Source organism: Mauremys reevesii, linkage group 4, assembly GCF_016161935.1.
Source record: "Mauremys reevesii isolate NIE-2019 linkage group 4, ASM1616193v1, whole genome shotgun sequence".
NCBI lineage: Eukaryota > Metazoa > Chordata > Testudines > Geoemydidae > Mauremys > Mauremys reevesii.
The window spans coordinates 29,709,230-29,731,713 of record NC_052626.1 but is presented as its reverse complement, the minus strand read 5'-3'; the positions used below and the strand labels follow the sequence as shown (position 1 = coordinate 29,731,713).

The 22,484-nt window shown below is 45.1% G+C and overlaps 1 protein-coding gene across 6 annotated transcripts in view; it reads left to right on the top strand.

Moving 5' to 3' along the window:
* RIN3 (Ras and Rab interactor 3) overlaps positions 1-22,484 on the top strand; it is a 102,811-nt gene that overhangs the window by 51,665 nt on the left and 28,662 nt on the right. For all 6 annotated transcript variants that reach the window (XM_039538650.1, XM_039538652.1, XM_039538651.1 and 3 more), the window contains 3 exons: positions 5,435-5,507; positions 12,658-12,749; positions 19,350-20,828. In XM_039538650.1, the coding sequence (XP_039394584.1) occupies positions 5,435-5,507; positions 12,658-12,749; positions 19,350-20,828 (1,644 nt within the window). The remainder of the gene's footprint in view (positions 1-5,434; positions 5,508-12,657; positions 12,750-19,349; positions 20,829-22,484) is intronic.

Genomic DNA, 22,484 nt, shown 5'->3' with positions numbered 1-22,484 from the left:
CTTTCATTTTTTTAAAATAAATAAGTCCCTAACCCTCAGGTTAGGGTTGCCAGCTGTCCAGTTTTCGACCAGAATGCCTGGTCGAAAAGGGATCCTGGTGGCTCCAGTCAGCACTGCTGACAGGACCATTAAAAGTCCGGTCGGCAGCTCAGGGGGGCTAAGGCAGGTTCCTTGCCTGTCCTGGCTCCGCGTGGCTCCCAGAAGCGGCCGGCATGTCCCTGCGGCCCCTAGGTGTAGGGGTGGCCAGGGAGGTTCCGCGTGCTTTGAGTACTGGCTCCGCAGTTCCCATTGGTCAGGAAGCCCAGGGACATGCTGGCCACTTCCAGGAGCCACCTAAGGTAAGCACTGCCCAGAGCCCACATCCTCTCCTGCACCCCAAACCTCTCATCCCTGGCCCTACCCCAGAGCCTGTATCCCTAGCCGGAATCTTCACCCCCTCCCACATCCCAACCCCCTACCCCAACCTTGAGCACTCTCCCACACCCAAAGTCCCTCCTGGAGCCTGAACCCCAAACCCCCTACCGCACCCCAACCCCCTCATCCCTGACCCCACCCCAGAGTCCACACCCCCAGCTGGAGCCCTCACCTCCTCCTGCATCGTTACCCCTTGCCCCAACCCAGTGAAAATGTGTGAGGGTGGGGAAGAGCAAGCAAGAGAAGGAGGAAGATTGGAGTGAGTGGGGGCGGGTCCTTAGAGAAGGGGCGGGGCAAGGGTGTTCGGTTTTCTGCAATCAGAGGGTTGGCTACTCCACCTCAGGTTTACAGTGAAAAGCTTGTAAATGTGGCCTGAGAGTTTCCTAAAGGCTGAGAAACAAAAACACAAAGAAAAAGAAACCCAAATATATAATTTTTGGTGACTATCTGCTTAGAAAGAATTTGACCTATCAATTTATGGGAGAAGAAGGAAATCCAAATTATCAAATGGATCTGGACTGAAAGAATCCGTCATTCTACTGAAAAACAAGCTCTCTGAAGAGAATACAGGTGTTCTGAGTGTGACTCTCACCTCTAACGTGAAGTCTTTTAGGATTGCTGCAGTCAGCGAGATAAATGACCTTTTAGATCACATCCATCCCTGTGACTGATCAGGAAGAGAGAGAGGTTCATAAACTGGTGAAATATTTTGGAAAAGCAAACAGGCATAGGAACAATCATCAGTATCTCTCTCTCTCTCTCTCTGTCTAGGAATAACATTTATAACAGGAAATCAGACTAAGTTTAACATAGAGGGAAATAAATAAATAACCAAACCAGAAGAACTTCCCAGCTTAATATTCACACCACTACTATGACCCTGGCCATGGACTGTGACCTTTCAGAAGAGGGAGATGCCTTTGATCTACAAGTTTCTCCTGAATATGGGAAAGGGGAGCCCATGCTCAGGTCTGTCTAAACAAGGATATAGGTGCACTTTTCCAATTGAGTTAGCTCATTTGAGTGAGATTAATATTTTTAAAAGTCCATTAACACCCATGTAGACAAGTTTAACACATTTAAAGTCATGTGGTCTTGTCGCAGGCTCCCACCTAGGATACAACGTGACCTGCTAGCAGCACTGAATGGACGTTAAACTGTGCACCTTTTCCTCCCTTGTAGGCAGGCCCCTGGAGTTAACTGCTTGCTCAATAGGGACTATGCAGGATCCCAACTCTGTCAAGGCACCTATCTGATATTACATACAAGGCACCCCGTATTGTAGCCCGTTCTTCAGAGTCTCCAAGAGAGCATTGTTCTTTTTAATGCCCACTGTCGCCAAGACCACCAGCCTCTCTCACATGGCAACTCTGCAGCTTTAACCATTAGACAAAAGAATGCTTAATAATGTAAACCACTTTATGATTTCCGGCTCGAAGGAGACTGAGTTTTTGGACATTAGGAAAAAGTTCCTAACTGTCAGGGTGGTTAAACACTGGAATAAATTGCCTAGGGAGGTTGTGGAATCTCCATCTCTGGAGATATTTAAGAGTAGGTTAGATAAATGTGTATCTGGGATGGTCTAGACAGTATTTGGTCCTGCCATGAGGGCAGGGGACTGGACTCGATGCCCTCTCGAGGTCCCTTCCAGTCCTAGAGTCTATGAATGAATCTGTGAATCTATGATAAGCCGTGAATACAGAAACAAAGCAAAAGGCTATTTATGTCTGATTTCCCTCAAATAGCGTAAAGGCTAAACCTGACCTCGTAGAGCGGAACAATCAATGTTTATTTTAAAAAATAATTACTGTCATTCAATGATAAATGACACCAACAGACAATTACCATGGTAACCACCCCAGTGCACTATGTGGTGACAAAACCACTATCCACTGTCTATGAGCTTTTAGATTATGCTAGGGACCGGACCAGACTGTGGCCAGCCCCAAGATCAGAAGTTTAAAGTCACTTATGTCTCCACCTCTGCTGCACTAAGGGCTTCTCTCCACAGCAAATCAGAGTGTGAATATACAACAATCGCCTCACGATGCACCAACTGGCTGTGTGGACCCTGCTAGCATGCACACAAAGCAGTGCACTTTGACGTACTACAGTTTGAAATGGGAGTACATCAGAATGCACTAGGGAACTTTTAGTGGATGGTAGCAGGGTCCACGTAGCATGTTAGTGCATGGCAGGCTAGTGCGCTGTAGATTAACACCTAATACCATACACTGACGCCCTGTGGAGACACACCCTGACTGTAACCACAGCTGAAGATCCAGAGTGAAATCCAGGCCCCAGTTGAAGTCAATGGCTAAAGTCCCATTGACTTCAGTAGGGTCAGGATTTCACCCTTACCCTGTTACTTTTCCGCAGCTCCCCCAAGATGAATCTATATAGGTGAGCCGTGGCAGAATTTCAGATTAAATATGTTAAGCATACAGCTGGCGGGGTTTTTGAATGATTTTCGGTGTATCCTAAAACTTAAGAACATCCTCCCAGAAATTCAGGGAGTGGAAAATGGGTTTTGAGATCTGTGTTTGGACATCTCTAATTTATAAGAGAAATGATTGTCCCAAATGCATTCAGTGCATTGAAACATTGCATCCGTGGTGCCTTTTGCAATCCTGATAACCGTGAACCTCCACGTAGGGTGAAGACACCTGAATCCGATCTCACTTACACAGGTTTAATACCAATCTAACTCCATTGGGTGAAATCCTGGCCTCCATGAAACCAATAGCAAAACTCCCATTGATTTCAATGGGCCCAGGATTTCACCTATTACTTACAGTGAAATTATTCTTGATTTACACTCGTGCACATAAAAGGAGAATGAAGCCCAACTAGTTTAATGAAAAAATGGCGTACTGTGTAGATGTTCCATTGTACAGAATAATAACACGCACTGACAGGCGGGGAGCAGCTAGTTAGAATGTCACTTGAAATCAGAGAATCCCAAAATGGAAATTTTACCTTCTATTCAACATTAGCCAAGGCATTCCAAATCTGCATAACCCTGCATGCATTGTAATACACTGCTATTCATAGTGGAGAGGAAAAGGAAGATTCATTCTAAATACTTTTAGTAGGTGATGCTATGGTAAATGTGGCAATATTTCTCTACTGCTGGGCTGTTATAAATATGTTGGCGCTCCATGTGTCACTTTGTTATTATGGAAGGAAATTCTGAATCAGACAATCAAACAAAAGATTCCCATCTAAGACTGTTCTAAAACTGATTATGCTGCCCTGTCTGAACCGTATTCAATGTGTTATGTATCCAAACTGGACTGAATTATATGAATCAAAAGCTCACTATGAAGCGTCTAAAATTCAATAATCTGGGGTGCATTGACATCCTATAATATAATTATTACTAAATGCTATGGATCCTATGTAGTATGTTAGAATTCCATCTCTCTCACACGCACACCACACACACAGAGTATTTGTAAAATTGTAGCATTCATCTATGTATAGTGGGGATGCTGAATGCCATTGAACCCCCTGTAAACCCTGTGTATGATGGAAACCATTTCAAGCCATGGGGTGCAGCTGCACCCTGGCACCCCTAGTTCCAGCACCTATGCAGTGGCCATAGCATTTACTGGTAGCCCAAGATGGATATAAATATATATAGTTGATACAGAGGTTTTGGCCATTATTGTTTGTATTGTCACATGGTAATGGCCCAAACCTCTGCAATTACGTAAGTATTTTGCACTATTACTGCAAAACACTCTAGTATATATTTCTATGATGGAGGAAGCCTTAAAGAATCTTTGCAATTAAAATGTATACTCTCTTTAATCATTAAAAACAAATCTCTCCCATTGTAAAATACATAGAGAAAAGCATATACAGAAAGGGAGAAATATACTGATACACTACGGTTGCCAACTTTGTAATCACACAAAACTGAACACCCTTGCTCCGCCTCTGCCCCTTCCTTAAGGCCCCGCACCCACTTGCTCCATCCCCCCTCCCTCTGTTGGTCACTATTCCCCACCCTCACTCACTTTCACTGGGATGGGGCAGGAGGTTGGGGTGTGGACTCCAGGAGGGAGTTTGGGTGTGGGAGGGGGATCAGGGCTGGGGCATGGAGTTAGGGTGCGGGAGGGGATGTGAGGTGCAGAGTGCAGGAGGGGGTTCTGACTGGGGCAGGGGGTGGGGCGTGGGAGGGGGTTCAGGATGCAGGCCCTAGCCAAGCGGCACTTACCTCAGGTGGCTTCTGATCTGCAGCACAGTGGGGCTAAGGCAGGTTCCCCATCTGCCCAGGCTCCGCACGGCTCCTAGAAGCAGCCATCATGTCCAGCTCCTAGGTGCAGGGGCGGCCAGCTGGCTCTGCATGGTGCGCGCTGCCCGTGCCTGCAGGCGGCCAATGGGAGCTGTGGAGCTGGCGTTCAGGGCAGAGCTTCCTTCATTGTCCCTCTGCCTAGGGGCCGCAGGGACAAGCCGGCCACTAGGAGGAGCCATGTGGAGCCAGGGCAGGCAGAGAGCCTTCCTTAACCCCGCTGCACCCCCGACTGGACTTTTAATGGCCCAGTCAGCGATCCTGACCAGAGCCGACAGGGTCCCTTTTTGACCAGGCGTTCCCATAGAAAACCAGACTCCTGGCAACCCTATGAGACACACATACAGCAGAAAAATAATTATTTGCATTTTTAACTTCAAAATGCTTTTCCCAACCAGACAAACACACATGTAGGTATGAGGAGAGAAACATGCAAATGAGAACAGCCACATATATGTTCCAAAACTTCCATCTGTCAGTGACAGATTTAACTAGAACAAAGTGTGTTTGGCTGTGATCTATTTTTTCATCCCACTGTTTCTATTATCATCATAATACATTGACTTCCTCTAAATTAACTAATATTAAGTTAAGCAGGGAATCCAAGTGATGACTAGGAAACCACTTATGCTCAGATGAGTGAGCATCAAACCCATCCAACTTTTTCCCCACAGGGCTCAGTGAGAGCAGTCGCTGAATACTTTTCTTTTTTCTCATCAGTACTGTACCTGGAAGGATCTGTTCTAGTGTTTGAGGACATCTTCAAACTGATAGCGTTCTACTGTGTCAGTAGGTAAGTTGGACTCCTTGAGTTCATAGAGGGATTGGTTCATGCATGGCTGTAACACCATGGCCTGAACTGGTTTTTGCTCTTGTGGTGGTGTTTCTATATTTGACGTGAAGGCGTGCATAGGACAGAAGGAAGGACAGCTTGGTCTATAATATGCAAGTTTCTGTGTGAACTAATGTCATATTTAAGAGCGTGCAGAGTAACCAATTCTTAAATGATCTTTCTCCTTTCCTTATGTGCACAGCTTCAATTGCAGAGGAAGGGGCAAGGTTTTGTTGTCAGGGTAACTCCATTGACCTCAGTGATTCACGCCGGTAACAAAGAGCAATATCTGGCCTTAGAAATGCAAACGTTGTTCTTCCTCCTTTTAAAAGAGGAAGATGGGATGACGTGGGGAGAATATTGTCATTGAGAATTAATTTGAGATTGGCTCACATTGTGAAGTTCTGGCCCAGATTTAAATTCATACTTCCCCAGATTTTGGAGTTCAGACCGTTATGCAGAGAGGCCCAGTCACAAGATTCAGGTCCAGGTCTGAGACCAGAGCCAAACTTCCCCAGTGTTTAGGGATAGGATGCTCACACACTGTATTCCCATCTCTAAAAGCTCTGCTACACTTTTGGCTTTCAGACTCTAGTTGTTACTACAGAGCAGTCCTTAGTCATTACAAACATAACTCCCATTGACTTCACAGACAATCCAGGAAGTTTTTGAAAGTGTAGGGGACAATTTCCTGGTGCAAGTGCTGGAGGAACCAACTAGGGGGAGAGCTCTTCTTGCTGCTGCTTACAAATTGGGAAGAATTAGTAGAGAAAGCAAAAGTGGATGGGAACCTGGGAGGCAGTGACCATGAGATGGTTGAGTTCAGGATCCTGACACAAGGAAGAAAGGAGAGCAGCAGAATACAGACCCTGGACTTCAGAAAAGCAGACTTTGACTCCCTCAGGGAACTGATGGGCAGGATCCCCTGCGAGAATAACATGAGGGGGAAAGGCGTCCAGGAAAGCTGGCTGTATTTTAAAGAATCCTTATTGTGGTTGCAGGAACAAACCCCATCCCGATGTGTAGAAAGAATAGTAAATATGGCAGGCGACCAGCTTGACTTAACAGAGAAAACTTTGCTGATCTTAAACGCAAAAAAGAAGCTTACAAGAAGTGGAAGATTGGACAAATGACCAGGGAGGAGTATAAAAATATTGCTCAGGCATGCAGGAGTGAAATCAGGAAGGCCAAATAACACTTGGAGTTGCAGCTAGCAAGGGATGTTAAGAGTAACAAGAAGGGTTTCTACAGGTATGTTAGCAACAAGAAGAAAGTTAAGGAAAGTGTGGTCCTCTTACTGAATGAGGGAGGCAACCTAGTGACAGAGGATGTGGAAAAAGCTCATGTACTCAATGCTTTTTTTGCCTCTGTCTTCACGAACAAGGTCAGCCCCCAGACTGCTGCACTGGGCAGCACAGTATGGGGAGGAGATGACCAGCCCTCTGTGGAGAAAGAAGTAGTTCGCTGGACGAGCACAAGTCCATGGGGCCGGATGCGCTGCATCCGAGGGTGCTAAAGGAGTTGGCGGATGTGATTGCAGAGCCATTGGCCATTATCTTTGAAAACTCGTGGCGATCCGGGGAGGTCTTGGATGACTGCAAAAAAAGCTAATGTAGTGCCCATCTTTAAAAAAGGGAAGAAGGAGGATCTGGGGAACTACAGGCCAGTCAGCCTCACCTCAGTCCCTGGAAAAATCATAAAGCAGGTCCTCAAGGAATCAATTCTGAAGCATTTAGAGCACAGTCAGCATGGATTCACCAAGGGCAAGTCATGCCTGACTAACCTAATTGCCTTCTATGACAAGATAACTGCCTCTGCGGATGAGGGGAAAGCAGTGGATGTGTAATTCCTTGACTTTAGCAAAGCTTTTGATACGGTCTCTCACAGTATTCTTGCTGGCAAGTTAAAGAAGTATGGGCTGGATGAATGGACTATAAGGTGGATAGAAAGCTGGCTAAATTGTCGGGCTCGATGGGTAGTGATCAATGGCTCCATGTCTAGTTGGCAGCCGGTATCAAGCAGAGAGTCCTGCACTTAGGACGGAAGAATCCCATGTGCTGCTACAGACTAGGGACGGAATAGCTAGGCAGCCGTTCTGCAGAAAAGGACCTAGGGGTTACAGTGGACGAGAAGCTGGATATAAGTTGATAGTGTGCCCTTGTTGCCAAGAAGGCTAACGGCATTTTGGGCTGTATAAGTAGGGGCATTGCCAGCAGATCAAGGGATGTGATCATTCCCCTCTATTTGACATTGGTGAGGCCTCATCTAGAGTATTGTGTCCTGTTTTGGGCCCCACACTACAAGAAGGATGTGGACAAATTGGAGAGAGTCCAGCGGAGGGCAACAAAAATGATGAGGGGTCTGGAGAACATGACTTATGAGGAGAGGCTGAGGGAACTGGGATTGTTTAGTCTGCAGAGGAGAAGAATGAGGGGGGATTTGATAGCTGCTTTCAAGTACCTGAAAGGGGGTTCCAAAGAGGATGGATCTAGACTGTTCTCAGTGGTAGCAGATAACAGAACAAGGAGTAGTGATCTCAAGTTGCAGTGGGGGAGGTTTAGGTTGGATATTAGGAAAAACTTTTTCTCTAGGAGGGTGGTGAGGCACTGGAATGGGTTACCTAGGAGGTGGTGGAATCTCCTTCCTTAGAGGTTTTTAAGGACAGGCTTGAGAAAGCCTTGGCTGGGATGATTTAGTTGGGGATTGGTCCTGCTTTGAGCAGGGGATTGGACTAGATGACCTCCTGAGGTCCCTTCCAACCCTGATATTCTATGATTCTATGATTCCCTGGAAGTTTTGTCTGAAGTCTGTAAGACTTGGGCCCACAGCTGGTCCATAGCATTCTGCACAGTAGTTGGGCAAGGGAATTTTTGGTGAAAGGTGTCACGGTTAACCTAATGTTACAAAAAGTGCCATGGATTATTAATGTACATATAGAGCAGACAGGACCTAAGATTAAATTCTGCAAGCCTGAGGACAGACCTTGGTTTAGCTATTCCATGCTGAAAGTTTGGACTAATAAACTAGTCCGTCCACTTTAGAGGAATCTGAATCTAATCCAGATGGAGATAGAAGCCTCAGTGTTTCCTGGGTTATTTTTATTAATTGACCAGCATTAAACAAAAAAATATTGCAAGAGAGAAGAGTTAACAGCAGGCATTTATTTAAAGACAGAAATTCAAAATATACTGTATAGATGCTAGATCTGGAAAAGACTTATGACATCTTGTCCATTTCAGCAGGAATCCCTGGGTAACCTAGCCGATGCATCTACAGTAATCCAGTCTAATCTAATCTACATTTTTATGCCAACCATATCACTGTGACAGTCTGAGCATCCTACTCCTACTTTATGTAGTTGAGTTTTAAATTCGATTTAAATCACAGAAGGAAGGGACCTCGAGAGCTCATCTAGTTCAGTCCCCTGCACTCAAAGCAGGACTAAGCAGTAAGGGAGGGAAGTGGGAGGAGGCAGATAGGGGGTGGGGGCCAGGCTATTTGGGGAGGCACAGCCTTCCCTACCCAGCCCTCCATACAGCTTCGGAACCCCAATGTGGCCCTCAGGCCAAAAAGTTTGCCCACCCCTGATCTAGACAATCCCTGACAGGTGTTTGTCCAACCTGCTCTTAAAAATCCCCAATGATGGAGATTCCACCACCTACGTAGGCAATTTATTCCAATGCTTAACCACCCTGACAGGAAGTTTTTACTAGTGTCCAACCTAAACCGCCCTTGCTGCAATTTAAGCCCATTGTTTCTTGTCCTATCCTCAGAGGTTAAGACGAACAATTTTTCTCCCTCCTCCTCGTAACAAACTTTTATGTACTTGAAAACTGTTATCATGTCCCCTCTCAGTCTTCTCTTCTCCAGACTAAACAAACGCAATTTTTTCAATCTTCTCTCACAGGACATGTTTTCTAGATCTTTAATCATTTTTGTTGTTCTTCTCTGGACTTTCTCCAATTTGTCCACATCTTTCCTGAAATGTGGTGCCCAGAACTCGGCACAATACAGTGTGTTGTAGAGTGGAAGAATTACTTCTTGTGTCTTGCTTACAATAGTCCTGCTAATACATCCCAGAATGATGTTAGCTTTTTTTTGCAACAGCGTTAAACTGTTGACTCATATTTAGCTTGTGATCCACTATGCTGTCATTCCTAGAGCAAAGAACATGACACTTACAGTGATATTCACATTTTAAGAGAGGTCTGATTTTCATTTATCGTAAAGCTACTTTACACTGCTTAGGCTGTGTAAAAGGGCTGTAAGGTACATTTAAGGACACTTACACTGCCAGAGTGGTGTAAACAGCCTTAGTGCAGAGTCTCTAATCATATGATCATTGGAAAAAAGAAAAAGACAACTCAGCTCACTTCTGCGTTGCAATTCTAGTAACGCCTATTGCAGCTAAAAATGTACATTCCCAACAAAGCGGAAAATGTTTCTCTTAGTTCCTTTTATAAATGATATTACTGAATGTAACCTATGCTCTTGATGTTTCTGCTAATTTCAGAGATTGCTGTCAGATAAGAGAAGGTAAACGGGAAATAATTTTCTGACAGCACTAGATTAAAACAAAGGCTATTAGGCACTGGTCTTCCAGTGCTGGGAGTTTGTAAGAGTTCAGCATATGCTCCCGAGTGCTGATGAGTTGTGTGACCTCTGCTCAGACTCTAGTAAATAGTAATCTATAAATAATTGGAAACAATTTATCATAGCTGAGAGCCTCTGCTCAGGAGAAAGCTAAGTCTGTTCTGGCATGGTGGCTAAATTACCTCAAAGCACTAAAATAGTACCTGTAGATGAATGGGTGACTCGATGGCAGCCCAGCTAGTGAATAAAATAGATTTTTTCTAGGGGTTTCATTTCTTGGTATTTTCCAAATTACAAATATTTACCTAAATAAAAAATGAAGCCAATTCCCACTTACCCCACACCCATACGAATAACAGAATAAGAGAAGGCCAATGGCTCACATTCTGTTCCTCTTTTACACCAAAATTTTTTCCATGCAAAGAGATCCAAACGTGAACTCAGTTTATTAAAAATAGTTACACAATTAAGTGCTCAGCGATGCACATAATAGCCTGTTAAGGGCTTTCCCTTCTCCCTCCCCTGGTTCTTGTCACACAGACAGAAAGCAGAAGACCAGAAGTCCAAAGTGCCGGCAATGCAATATTTATTGGGGTTAATCAAGCAAGCATATCCATAGCTCTGTATGCTGCAGAGCCTTCACTGTGTCCCCTTTCCCTTCCTTAGCAGGCATAATTATACCTGTAGTGCACGCCCTTGGTCCCACCCCTTACAATTTATGGTCGTGTTCTGTTTTGGAGGGTCTTGGGTCTGGAGGCTTCAGTACCACCTCTTTTGTATCCCATGGGAGGGGTAAGGAATGAGGTTGTGCTTCAGTCAGGGACAGGCATATCTTTGGCTTTTAGTGTTTCTTATACCTTTTCCCCCATCCCCCCTCGCCCCTCCTGACTGGTTGCATGACCTTATCTCAGGAGAGGAGTTGAGGCAGGATTGTCCTTCAAGTGTGCGCTCGTATATTAAACTCCCACTTTACCCAGCAACACTTTAGTTCTATTTCTTATCTCTTCTCACCCCATCTGCTTGTGGGCAGATGTACCACACACTGTTTTGTTCTTTGTTCACACATATTAGTAAGAATATAAAAATATCAAAAGTCAAATGGGCAAACAAGACCCAAAATTCTATTTCAGACAAATATACAGGCCTGAATACTACATTATCATCACTAGCACTCCTAACAAGCCATGGCGTGTGCATTTCAGTCAGCAAAATATACACTGTTTTGTAAGGAGGAAGGCAGTTCACAGTAGGTTCATCTACCAACACACGGGACCTTCTCAGAATTGCAAAGTCATACAGGCTTTTTTTAAGTAGAGACCATCCAGTCATGTGGTTAGTTTTTCTAAATAGGATTTCCTGCTGCTTGCAGAATGGTTAGCTAAGCTTTTTCACACATAAAGCTATCCAGACCCAGCTCTTCACTGTCTTGTTAATTTTATTATTGACTTTGAAGGGCCTTGTTAGGATGGGGAGTAGGGAGAGACAGCATAGCAAATTATTGTTAGACAAGGAGCAAACCTAAACAATTCGTAGCGATCCCAAAAGCATCATTACCATAGAACTCAGAGTGAAGGTGTATTTCAGTGGAATCCAGCTAACACCCATCACATTTTCCTTATAAAACTTCTACACCTTCCAAAACCCCAAATGTTAGAAAGTCTGGGAATAGACAACTGATGAAAGCAGCCAGTTTCCCACTGCCCAGCTGATCCTTCACCAGTCGAGTCGCTCACTGTCACATCACTCAGTGTAGCCAGACCCTACTCCATAATCCTACCTTGCTATTTAGAATCTAAAATATGTTAAGGTCTGATTTTATGTAAAGGAGGGAGGCAGAGTAGGAAGTGTTGAGAAAAGTGATAGAGGAAAGTCTGTTACCCCACGATAATTTTAATTATAAGTATTAATTAATAACTTTGTACATACTTATTATTCTGTATTATTTGTACTGCAGTGGCACCTAGCAGCCCCTACTAATGGGTCAGGCCCCCACTGTGCTAGGAACTGTACAAATACAGAACAAAAAGACGGTCCATGCTCCAAAGAACCTACCGTCTAAGTACTGAAGTGCTATAGGGGATTAGTCTAGATGACACTTGAGGTCCCTTCTAACACTATGATTCTATCACAGCACTTTCCATCCAAAGGTCTCTTTGTGTTTTACAAACATTGCAAGCATTTAGCCTCACAGTGGACCAGGGTGGGTGGGTATCGTTATCCCTCCTTTAGTATGGAAGAAACTAAGATGAAGTCACCAGCCTGGCCCAAAGCAGCCTCACTGGAGCTGAGAATCTGCTTGAGACCAGAGTAATCTCAGCCAGTGCATCTTGCAGCTTTCCTTGTCTGAGCTTGGGGATTGCACTGGGGCAGCTGTGCCGCTGCTGACTTTAGTGGCATTAAGGGCCCTCCACACCTGTCAGAATTGAGCTAGAATTGCTAGCAAATCAGATCGCTAAAATCAAACTGCAAAACTCGGAGTTCTTAATGGTTGGGTTTTTTGCTTTATTTATTTTCACAGGGATTTGCTGCCCTTCACACTCAGGCTGCCTCAAGCAATACTGGAGGCCAATAGCTTTGCAGACCTCGAAACCATTGCGAGCCTGGGGATAGGTAAGTCTTCTATGAAGCAGCTTGAGGTTTACACAAGTTCACAGGAACTGGTAACTTGAAAGCAGTTGAGGGTTGTCATGGCTGGAGGATAGGAGAGGCAGTACAACCGCTTTGTGCTGCTCTCAGAACAGGTAGAGACACCTAAATGCAGGGGAGATGGATTTTCTTTTCTTTTCTACAGACACACTAAAAAAGGGCACCTGTTCAGGCCTTTTTTTAGGTGCCCAGGTACAGAAATACCGACACTAAAGGACACTCCAACATAACCAAAGTGCATGAGTGCCATTCAGCATAACAGGCAAATATTCAAAATAACTGGCAATCCAGGCAAATGAAAAGCTAAAACCACCCTCACACTCCAGCAGTTCATCACCTCACAATCTTTTCCTTGTTCTTAAGTGACTGGGAAAAAAAAGAATTATGAGCTGCGAAGCCTCTACATTTGGATTAATCTCTCAGGACTCATGGGAAATGCAATGACCATTGTGGATGGGTCACTCACCAAGTGGTAGAGTTTATCTGCTTTTGATTACTTGGGTCAAGCTTCAGCTGGGACAGAGTCTTCAGAAGATTGGGTATTTTTGACTACTTGACCCACCTCCAAACTCGTGACCCACAGCTACCTTGATTGGTGCCATTCTGAACAGTAATGTCATTTGGAGGCTATCAGACCAGTGCCAATTTGCTGATTAAACACCATCTTCATTTATGTTGATGTATAAAGCTGACCTGTTTTCATTACTTCGCCTTGGAGTTGATCCTTGGTGGCTTTAAGGTGCATGAACTTGGTGCTCTCCAGGTAACTGATCAACCCAAAAAATTAGGTCTAGAGTGTAACATCTCTACTTTTTGCTGTAAATGATTGTTCAAAATCTTAGTGCCTTAGATAATAGTTGTACACATGCACTTTGCTCATTTTGTTTCCCCACTAAGTTCTGTGTTCTGTTAACTGAACTGGGCCTCTGGCTAAGCCACTCTGATTCCTTGCCACTGAACCCACTCCAGTTAAGTCAAAGGTTGCATCTAACAACCAGCTCTAACACTAGTTTCCTTCTGCTCTTTGATCCAGATGAGCTTTGACTTTTCTTTGAGATTACACCTGTAGCTTCTTTTATATCCTTGGTGAAGCCAGTGTCTGATATGTTTAACAAAGTGATGTAAACCTTGTTTGCTCAGTTACTGTACTCAGCAAGATAGTTCCTCCCATTGTTTTTTCTACATGAACTAATGTAGCAGAAAAATTATGTAGCTTGGTGCTTTCTGTCTACTAAATATATATATGAATGCTTTATTCTGCACACAATATTTTTAATAGTCTCCCATTACAATATCCAATGGAAGGAACTGAAATCAGATATCCTGAAATCTGTATTGACCTAATTTGTCATTAATGCTATAGAATCACTTGGGAGTTTTCACATCTGTTTTTTGATATTCTGTATTATATTTCCAAGTAGGGCTGGGCAAAACCCACCAGTTTCAATTCATATCAGCTTTGATGAATTTAGCCAGCAGGTTCACTCAAGTTTCAGGATCCCCCATTATTGCTTTGAGTTTTGCTTTTGTCCAAACACCCTTGGCTCTGGGTATCCAGCCAATACTGAATGCTCAGAAGCTGCTACTTTGCAGCTCAAAGTTATAACAAAAAATAAAATATCTCACCTACATTTTCAAAAATGGCTTGTGATTTTGGGAGCCACAATTTTTGGGAGCCCAACCTGAGACACCATAAGGACCCTGATTTGCAGAGGGCAGGGACTCAGCAGCTTCTGAAAAGGAGGCCTCTTTAAAGTGTCTCAAATTGAGCCCCCAGAAACAGAGGCAGCCAAAATTAGTACACCTCTACCTCGATATAACGCTGGCCTCGGGAGCCAAAAAATCTTACTGCGCTATAGGTGAAACTGTGTTATATTGAACTTGCTTTGATCCACCGGAGTGCGCAGCCCTGCCCTGCCAGAGCACTGCTTTACCACATTATATCAGAATTCGTGTTATATCGGGTCACGTTATATTGGGGTAGAGGTGTAACTGCTTTTCAAAAAAGCAAGCTGGGGTCTTTTTCATCCTCTTCTTTCCACCATGATGATGTCAATAGAGCAGGAGTAAGCAACCTATGGCACACGTGCCAAAGGCGGCACACGAGCTGATTTTCAGTGGCACTCACATTGGCCGGATCCTGGCCACCGGTCCGGGGGGCTCTGCATTTTAATTTAATTTTAAATGAAGCTTCGTAAACATTTTAAAAACCTTATTTACTTTACATTCAACAATAGTTTGGTTATATATTATAGACTTATAGAAAGACACCTTCTAAAAATATTAAAATGTATTACTGGCACGCGAAACCTTAAATCAGAGTGAATAAATGAAGTCTCGGCACAGCACTTCTGAAAGGTTGCCAACCCCTGCAATAGAGGGATGGCATCTGAAATTGTGTACTGGATCCCAGTGAAGTTTCTGAAGACAAAGAACTTCCTGTAATATACAGTTGCCTAGAAGGGATGCTAAATCTCCAGAGCTCCTTAGAGCTCCATGACATCTCAGCAAGGTCAAAGAGGATGAAATATTTAGGATTGGGTTTATTGCTTCTTAAAACAAAATCTAATATGTACAGACAGATTGTGCTAGGTGGCAGCCACTTTTTTTCTTCCGGAAGGAAAGCTGACATTGTTTGAAAGTCTAGGATGTCAATTTCCACTTCCTCCAAAAGTGTTATGTATTCTCATGGGACAGAAATTAGATGTCCCACTGCAAGCTAGATTGCCCCTTTCAGGATCTGGTTATTACACAAAGGGTTAAAGAGTATAAGGTGTAGAGCACTGAAATGTGGTTTTAAAAGAGAGGCTTCATCAAAAAAAAGAATCTTCTTTTAACTGACGCATCACTGAGAAGACAGAGGAAAACCCAGCCCTTCTAAATGTGTTGGGAGGTGGATGGGAGGACAGCACTGGAGGAGCCAACCCCTGTGTGCAATGCAGACCCACTTGGCAGCAGGTTGTGGGTGGGAAGATGTAGGTTTATGGATGTGCCAGGAGAGAGGAGTGGGAGCAGATCATCCTATTCTTTCTTCATGGGAGGGAATATTTATTGCCCCGGAACAGCTTCTAGGAGACAGCTGTGTGGGGCCCTCAGTTACTTTGGGAAAAGAATTCCTCCTCCATTTTAACTCCAGGCATCTGCCCAATGCCCTGCCAGGCTATTCAGCCTGGGTGCCTAGCTCTGGGATTTCTGCATAGTGCCTCATCTGTGTATTTACTGAGAAAAATCATCAGCTTCCCCTTTCACAGGCTGATCCACGACATGCCTGTCACTTCCTCGACCCACAAGATGCTGTAACTCCCTCCTGCTGCTTTGATAAGCAAATTCCATTGTGCTGCATTTGCTGACGTGCAGTGGCGTTAAACAATTTAAAGAGAACTGTGCCCCATTTGCTTTCCTTGGAAGCAGGGTATTAGACTAGGACAGGGGTCAGCAACCTTTGGGAAGTGGTGTGCCAAGTCTTCATTAATTTAAGGTTTTGTGTGCCAGTAAAAGGTTTTGCGTGCCAGACCGGCAGTGCGGGAGGCAGACGGAACCCCAGACTGGCAGCGGGCTGGGGTTCCATCCGCTGGCCCCTGCCAGCCAGGGTCCCGGCCACCGGCCCTGCTCAGCCCGCTGTCGGCCTGGGTTCTGTCCATCCAGGCCGGCAGTGGGCTGAGCGGGGCCGGCGGCCGGGACCCCAGCTGGCAAGGGGCCGGCGGCCAGAAACCCAGACCGGCAGCAGGCTGAGCAGCTCATCCTGCTGCTGGTCTGGGGTTCTGTAATCCAGGCCAGCAGCGGGCTGAGCGGGGCCGGCGGCCGGGACCCCAGCTGGCAAGGGGCCGGCGGCCAGAAACCCAGACCGGCAGCAGGCTGAGCAGCTCATCCTGCTGCTGGTCTGGGGTTCTGTAATCCAGGCCGGCAGCGGGCTGAGCGGGCCCGGCGGCTGGGACCCCAGCTGGCAGCAGCGTGCCACTAAAAATCAGCCCATGTGCCGCAGGTTGCCAACCCCCGGACTAGATGATGCCACAATGAATGGTCATGTTCTTGCAGTTGTTAGTTTAATTTGTTCTCAAACAGTTCAACTGCCCCAACAATGTGTGTTTGTTTATTTCAAGACAGACATGTCCAGTTCATCATCATCTCTCCCCTGTGAGGAAATCACAATATGAAGTGACTGTAGTGTCAGCTTTTCTGAGTAAGAAAATACTGTGACATGCTTATAAATCAAAATTTGTCCTAGACACCAGCCCAGTCCTTTATGGGCTAAAGCAGTAGCTTGATCCTGTTCGAAGTAGGTGGTGAGGGTCCCCATAGAGAACCATAAGCTGACATCCCTAAGCTTCACTGTAAGAAACAGTGCTGTGGATGGGTGGTACCAGATGGTTTTGAGCAGCACATGACAAATGGGAAGAAAGAGCAATTGCATTGTTAGCACTGGTGCGGCTACATCATGTGTGCAAGCCGGATGGTGGCTGAAGTTGCCTCAGGTGAAATCAAAGGAGTTACTGTGGTGTGAAAGTGGGGTAAGGCAGGGGTGAACCAGCCCTCATATACTGAAACTCCAAATGAACTCAAGAGCTATTTCACCGATTCCTGGCCAAAGGCTCTTCTGTTCCACCCTCAGCTGAAGCTTAAAGAGGTTATGCTGGTGTAACTGATTGGAGGCTTTGGCCCTCAGAATTTACCACAGAGGGCACAGGCATGAAAGCCTTGCCGCAGGCATAGCACCCGCTGCTGGGAGCAGTTCCAGTCACATCAGTGGGACTTCTGGCAGAATGAGCATTATGTCTGATAGCAAGTGTTTGCAGGATCTGCACCCCAGGCCATTGCTTCCAGTCCTAGAATGGCCGGTTGGCTTCCCTTGCTGAAATGCAGTGATGTGCCTTGTCCACTGGGAGTGTGCAAGGCTCACCGGTTCTCTGTTTGGGGTCCTGGCTGGGTAAAATAAGATGTATGGATCCCCACTCTAATCTACTGTGTATAGCAGAGGCAGTGCTAGCCCCTCCCCCTCCCGACACATAATATCAAGTGAACAGGGGGGCCTCCTTGAACTGCTTGGGGCCCTAAGCAATTGCTTAGACTGCTTAAGCCTGGCACTAGCTCTGGTGTCTAGCTATCTTCCACCTCTGTGTTTCCTATCATGCCTTTGGGTTGGGTGTGGGATTCCTGAGTTCATAGGCCATACAGTGGGTGCCCTTACAAATAAGTGTCATTTTTCCCTTAGATCAATAGATAAGGGATTTGCAGTAGTCCCTGTGCTTCCTGATACTTCCTTTAGGGAATACAGTGAAACCTGTACGGAGCAGCCACACAAAGGACTAAAAACAAGTGGTCTCTTCAACTGTGTGGTCTTTTAATACAAGTGACTGAGAATTTATCTCAGAGAGAAGGGGAGTCCTGTCAAAGGTTAAATTTGATGCTAAAAATGCTTATAAAACACTTAAATCCTTTATTGTATACACTTACTGAAGACAGGTTTTCAGTGTGTCCAAGTCACTTGCATCTGAAACAATGGCTTCTCTGCCAATCAGGTGCAGGTGACATTGAAATATTTAAACTGTTGTCTGATACTTCAGTCTAATGCCTTAAAGCAATACACAGAATTCTCCAGGCTCTGTTTCGCTGCCATGAGCTGCAGTGGTGGAGCTGGGCAGAGAGTCAGTTTCAATGAGAGATTCAAAGAGTGATCGGGCATTCTATGGATAACAGGAATACCCAGAGTTATAACAGTTAATGCTAACAACAGCTTGCAGAAGGGATAGGAACCTTCATGCTTCAAGGTTTAGCCAATCTTCAACTGTTGGAGACCAGGATAAAACCAAACGCATGGGGCAGATTAGGCTACGTGTGCAGGATTCTTACACTTTCCCCGACACAGCTGGTGCTGGCCACTGTCAGGATACCAGACTGTATGGACACGGGTCTGATCCAATCTGATCCTATGCTCCAGCTCTCTGAGTCTTGACCGCTTGGCAATGATGGAATTAGAGTAGCAGGTGGTCTGCTCCAACTTCTGCCCTGGAGTAGGGAAACTCAGCTCCACCATGCCCACCCATCCCTGTCATGCTCCCTCCTTCCTTAGTTATCTAAGGTTACTGGTATATTTTGAGGACAATGACCATGGTAGGGGGCATACAGACTTTATTTTAATTGCTTCATATTTGTTATCTATTGCCTTCAGACTTAGCAATGGACAAACCTCATCAGGTCAATGGTCCTCTTTGGATGAGCTTCTGACCAGGGCTGCCCAGAGGATTCAGGGGCATGGGGCAAAGCAATTTTGGGGGGCCCCTTCCATAAAAAAAGTTGTAATACTATATAATACTATATTCTCGTGGGGGCCCCTGCAGGGCCTGGGGCAAATTGCCCCACTTGCCCCCCCCTCCATCCCTCTGGGTGGCCCTGCTTCTGACAGTTGGACTATGAACAGTTTTCTAGTGAAATTTCTGTTTTTTTCCCAGTGTGGATGTGGGTTCAAAGTTTGCATCACTTCTTTCGATTCAAAGTAGTTTTCCCATACCTTGTCAGACACGATAGCATTCTCTCAGGGCATTGTCTCACTCTGTTATTTTTTGACAGGCTTCTGGGACTCCTCTTTAAACCACAGAAGAACAGGAGGGGGGATTTCCCAGCCTGTGAAAGACTCTGCCCTCAGAACTGCCCAGACGAATAATCTAAGGTCTAACCAGCAGTTTGCAAGTAGCACAAACCACTGTTCATGTGAAATTGAGCTGTCAATAGGAAATGACAAGCTGTGGTTTGTGAATCCTATTTTTATAGAGGAGTGCAGCAATCCTCTTCCTCCAGATGTACCTCCTTACAAGAGCTCCAGTGCAAGCGCTGATCACTGTAGTGCATCCACACCAAATCCTAAGAGGTCTCCTCACCGTCCCCCTCCACCTCCTCCTCTTCCTCACAGTCAAGTTCTGAAGCCACCTGCAAAGCTATCTAAGGATTCCATGACTGCCTGTGAAGAGGACCAGCTGCTTCTTCAGCAACTGAGGAAGAGCACTAAGGAAATGAAAATTGAGGGCAGTAAAGGTAAGGAAGAAAAGGGAAAAGAACCCTACTCATCCAGTGACCCATCATCAGCCGCCCCACCGAAATGTGCTCTTCCCTCCATACCTCCGAGGAGGCGGCCAACTGAAAGAGCTTCAGAAGCGAGCTGCGTTGGTAAGCCTGGAAAATGTGAAATGCTGAAAGGGGAAGAGGCTCAAGAAGAACAGGATGTTTGTACAGAGAGCAATGATTCTCAGTGCAGAAAGGCAGTAAAAATGCTGGTTGCCATTAGTGAGAGCACTACATCAGAGTGCCAGGAAGCAAAGCCCAAAGCTGCAGAAAAAGAGAACTTGCCTGAGCTACAAAGGAAGCCGATGGCAATCGTAAAGATGCCCCCTGTCCCACCACCAAGAAAGAAGAGGCTTTCTCGGCTGCCAACTTCTTCCAGCTCCTGCGACTCAAAACAAATAAACATTGCAGAGCCAGCCACACACAATGCACAGTCTTCATCCAAGGAGAGCCCACAGCCAGAAGGTGATGCCACCTGCCAACACACTCAGGATGAATCAGATGCTAGCTGTAAATCTGTTAGCTCATCTGAACTTAAAGGTTCTCATACCTCCCTGGACTGTCCAGGAAGCAATGCAGTGGCTCAGACCTCTGCTTCGGAGCCTGACTCTTACTCCACAAGCAGCACGGAGGATGACCTAGAGCAACTGAGCAGCCCTGCCATTAAAAAGACACGTTCTGTAATCTTGGGCAAGGCCAAGCACAGGCTCTCCTTTGTCAGCCTAACCAATGTCTTCACAGTCTTCTTATCTGCTGACAGAAAGCTGCAGAAGAAGATTGTAGAGCTGTCACAGGACAAGGATTCTTACTTTGGCAATTTGGTGCAGGACTATAAAGTGTACAGTTTAGAGATGATGGCAAAACAGAGTTCCAGCACAGAGATGCTACAAGAAATTCGAATGATGATGACTCAGCTGAAGAGTTATTTAATACAAAGTACAGAGCTGAAATCTCTCATAGATCCAGCTGTTTATAAAGAAGAAGAATTAGGTAACGCTCACATTTTACTCTTTTCAGGGGGTGGATTTCTAGTCGTTTGGGGGTAATGGTGACACAGAGAAAAGTTTTTCCTTATAAAATTGTTAGATGCCTGATGAAATGTAAATGCTGTGGGCTAAAGCTGCTCTCTGATTGGCTGCATTCAGGGTAGCAGTATTAAAACTCTGGAGATCAAATAAAAAAAACCCAAACAAAATTGCTTTAAGAGAGAGATTCAACTGAACAAGCATAATCTTTCCTAAGCTCCACAAAAAACTCTGTCTGCAGCCACCAGGTCCATGGAGCAGATCTCTGCTACAAAGTTCTGCTCTTTGTGGACCTCCATGTCTTGAGAAGGTCCAGTCAAAGTAAAACATTAGAGTGGAGTTCTGGAAGCAGAAATTTGCCCCACCTCTGACATCCATTTCAGGTATTAGCAGCTGAACATTCACTGGGAAAGGCAAGGTTATGGTTTGTTTCCAAAGGCAGAAGCCATGAATTCTTGCTCCATGCACCACAACTAGTAAGAACACTGGAGCTGCACTGGCAGCCCTAACCCCAAAGTACAGCACTCGCCTCATTTTTACCTCAATCACAACTTCTGTTCAAGGGGAATAACTGTTAACAATACAGTTTTTAATTTAAAATTCCCTGGAGAATATTGTGCCAGTGGCCTTTGTACAAAGACATGCAGTAATTTAGAGCTTATTTGTGGGAACAGTACAAAGAAATGTAAAATCTTTATCTCATGCAAATATATGCAGATGCAAAATCACACACTCTATTTCTGTGCTGTGGCAGTTAGTGGAAGGCCTGCTGGCCACCCTGAGAACTTGAGCATTGCTTTAAGAAGCACCTATGTTGTAATGTTATCTTGGTTTTTAATCACTCCTGATCTCCATATCTGGACAGGTCATGAGCCTCTTTATTCAGTACCCCCAGGCATAGAAATTCACCTATATGAAGGAAAATGGAAACACCCATCCCTCCTTGCATAAGGCATTTGACCTAATACCATTAATGGTGACTGACATGTCCTGCAGTCCTGTCTTCTTTCTCTCTCTTTCTCTCTGGACATCTAGCCTATACTTCCCCAAACGTCAAGGCGTTGATGCTGCAAAAGCTAAAATCCGGGGTTGCAGGCAGACCAGTGAACATCAGTGAATTATATGCATTGTTAAGACAGACCTTGAAGTGAATAAACAAACCAAAACCCAACTGTAAAGTAGACGGTGACTGAAGGCTTGTCTTCAGTGCTAAAAAAGATGTGGGTTTTTTTCCTTTTTTTTTTTTTAACCTCAGAGTAATTAACACATGTGAGCTATCTCAAAAACACCCTAAAGACAAGGCACGTTAGTTTTACCATGAGATAAATTTTGTGAGGTCAACCCCAGGGAAGGACATAGGTTGAACTCAGCGAGAATACCTTGTGGTAAAACTAAAGTGCCTGGTCTTCACTGTGTTTTTTACTTCAGGATAGCTTGCACGCATTAGTTACCCTGCAGTAAAAGCCACAGCTTTTTTAGAAGTGAAGACAAACCCTGAACTCCATGAGTTCTGATGTATGGCTACAGTTCCCATTCTCCAAATGCTGGCTCCACGGTGGGTTATTCCTGTAGAGGAAACTGAAAATGGTGCAAGTTTTCACTGCCTGAATTTTCTTCTTTC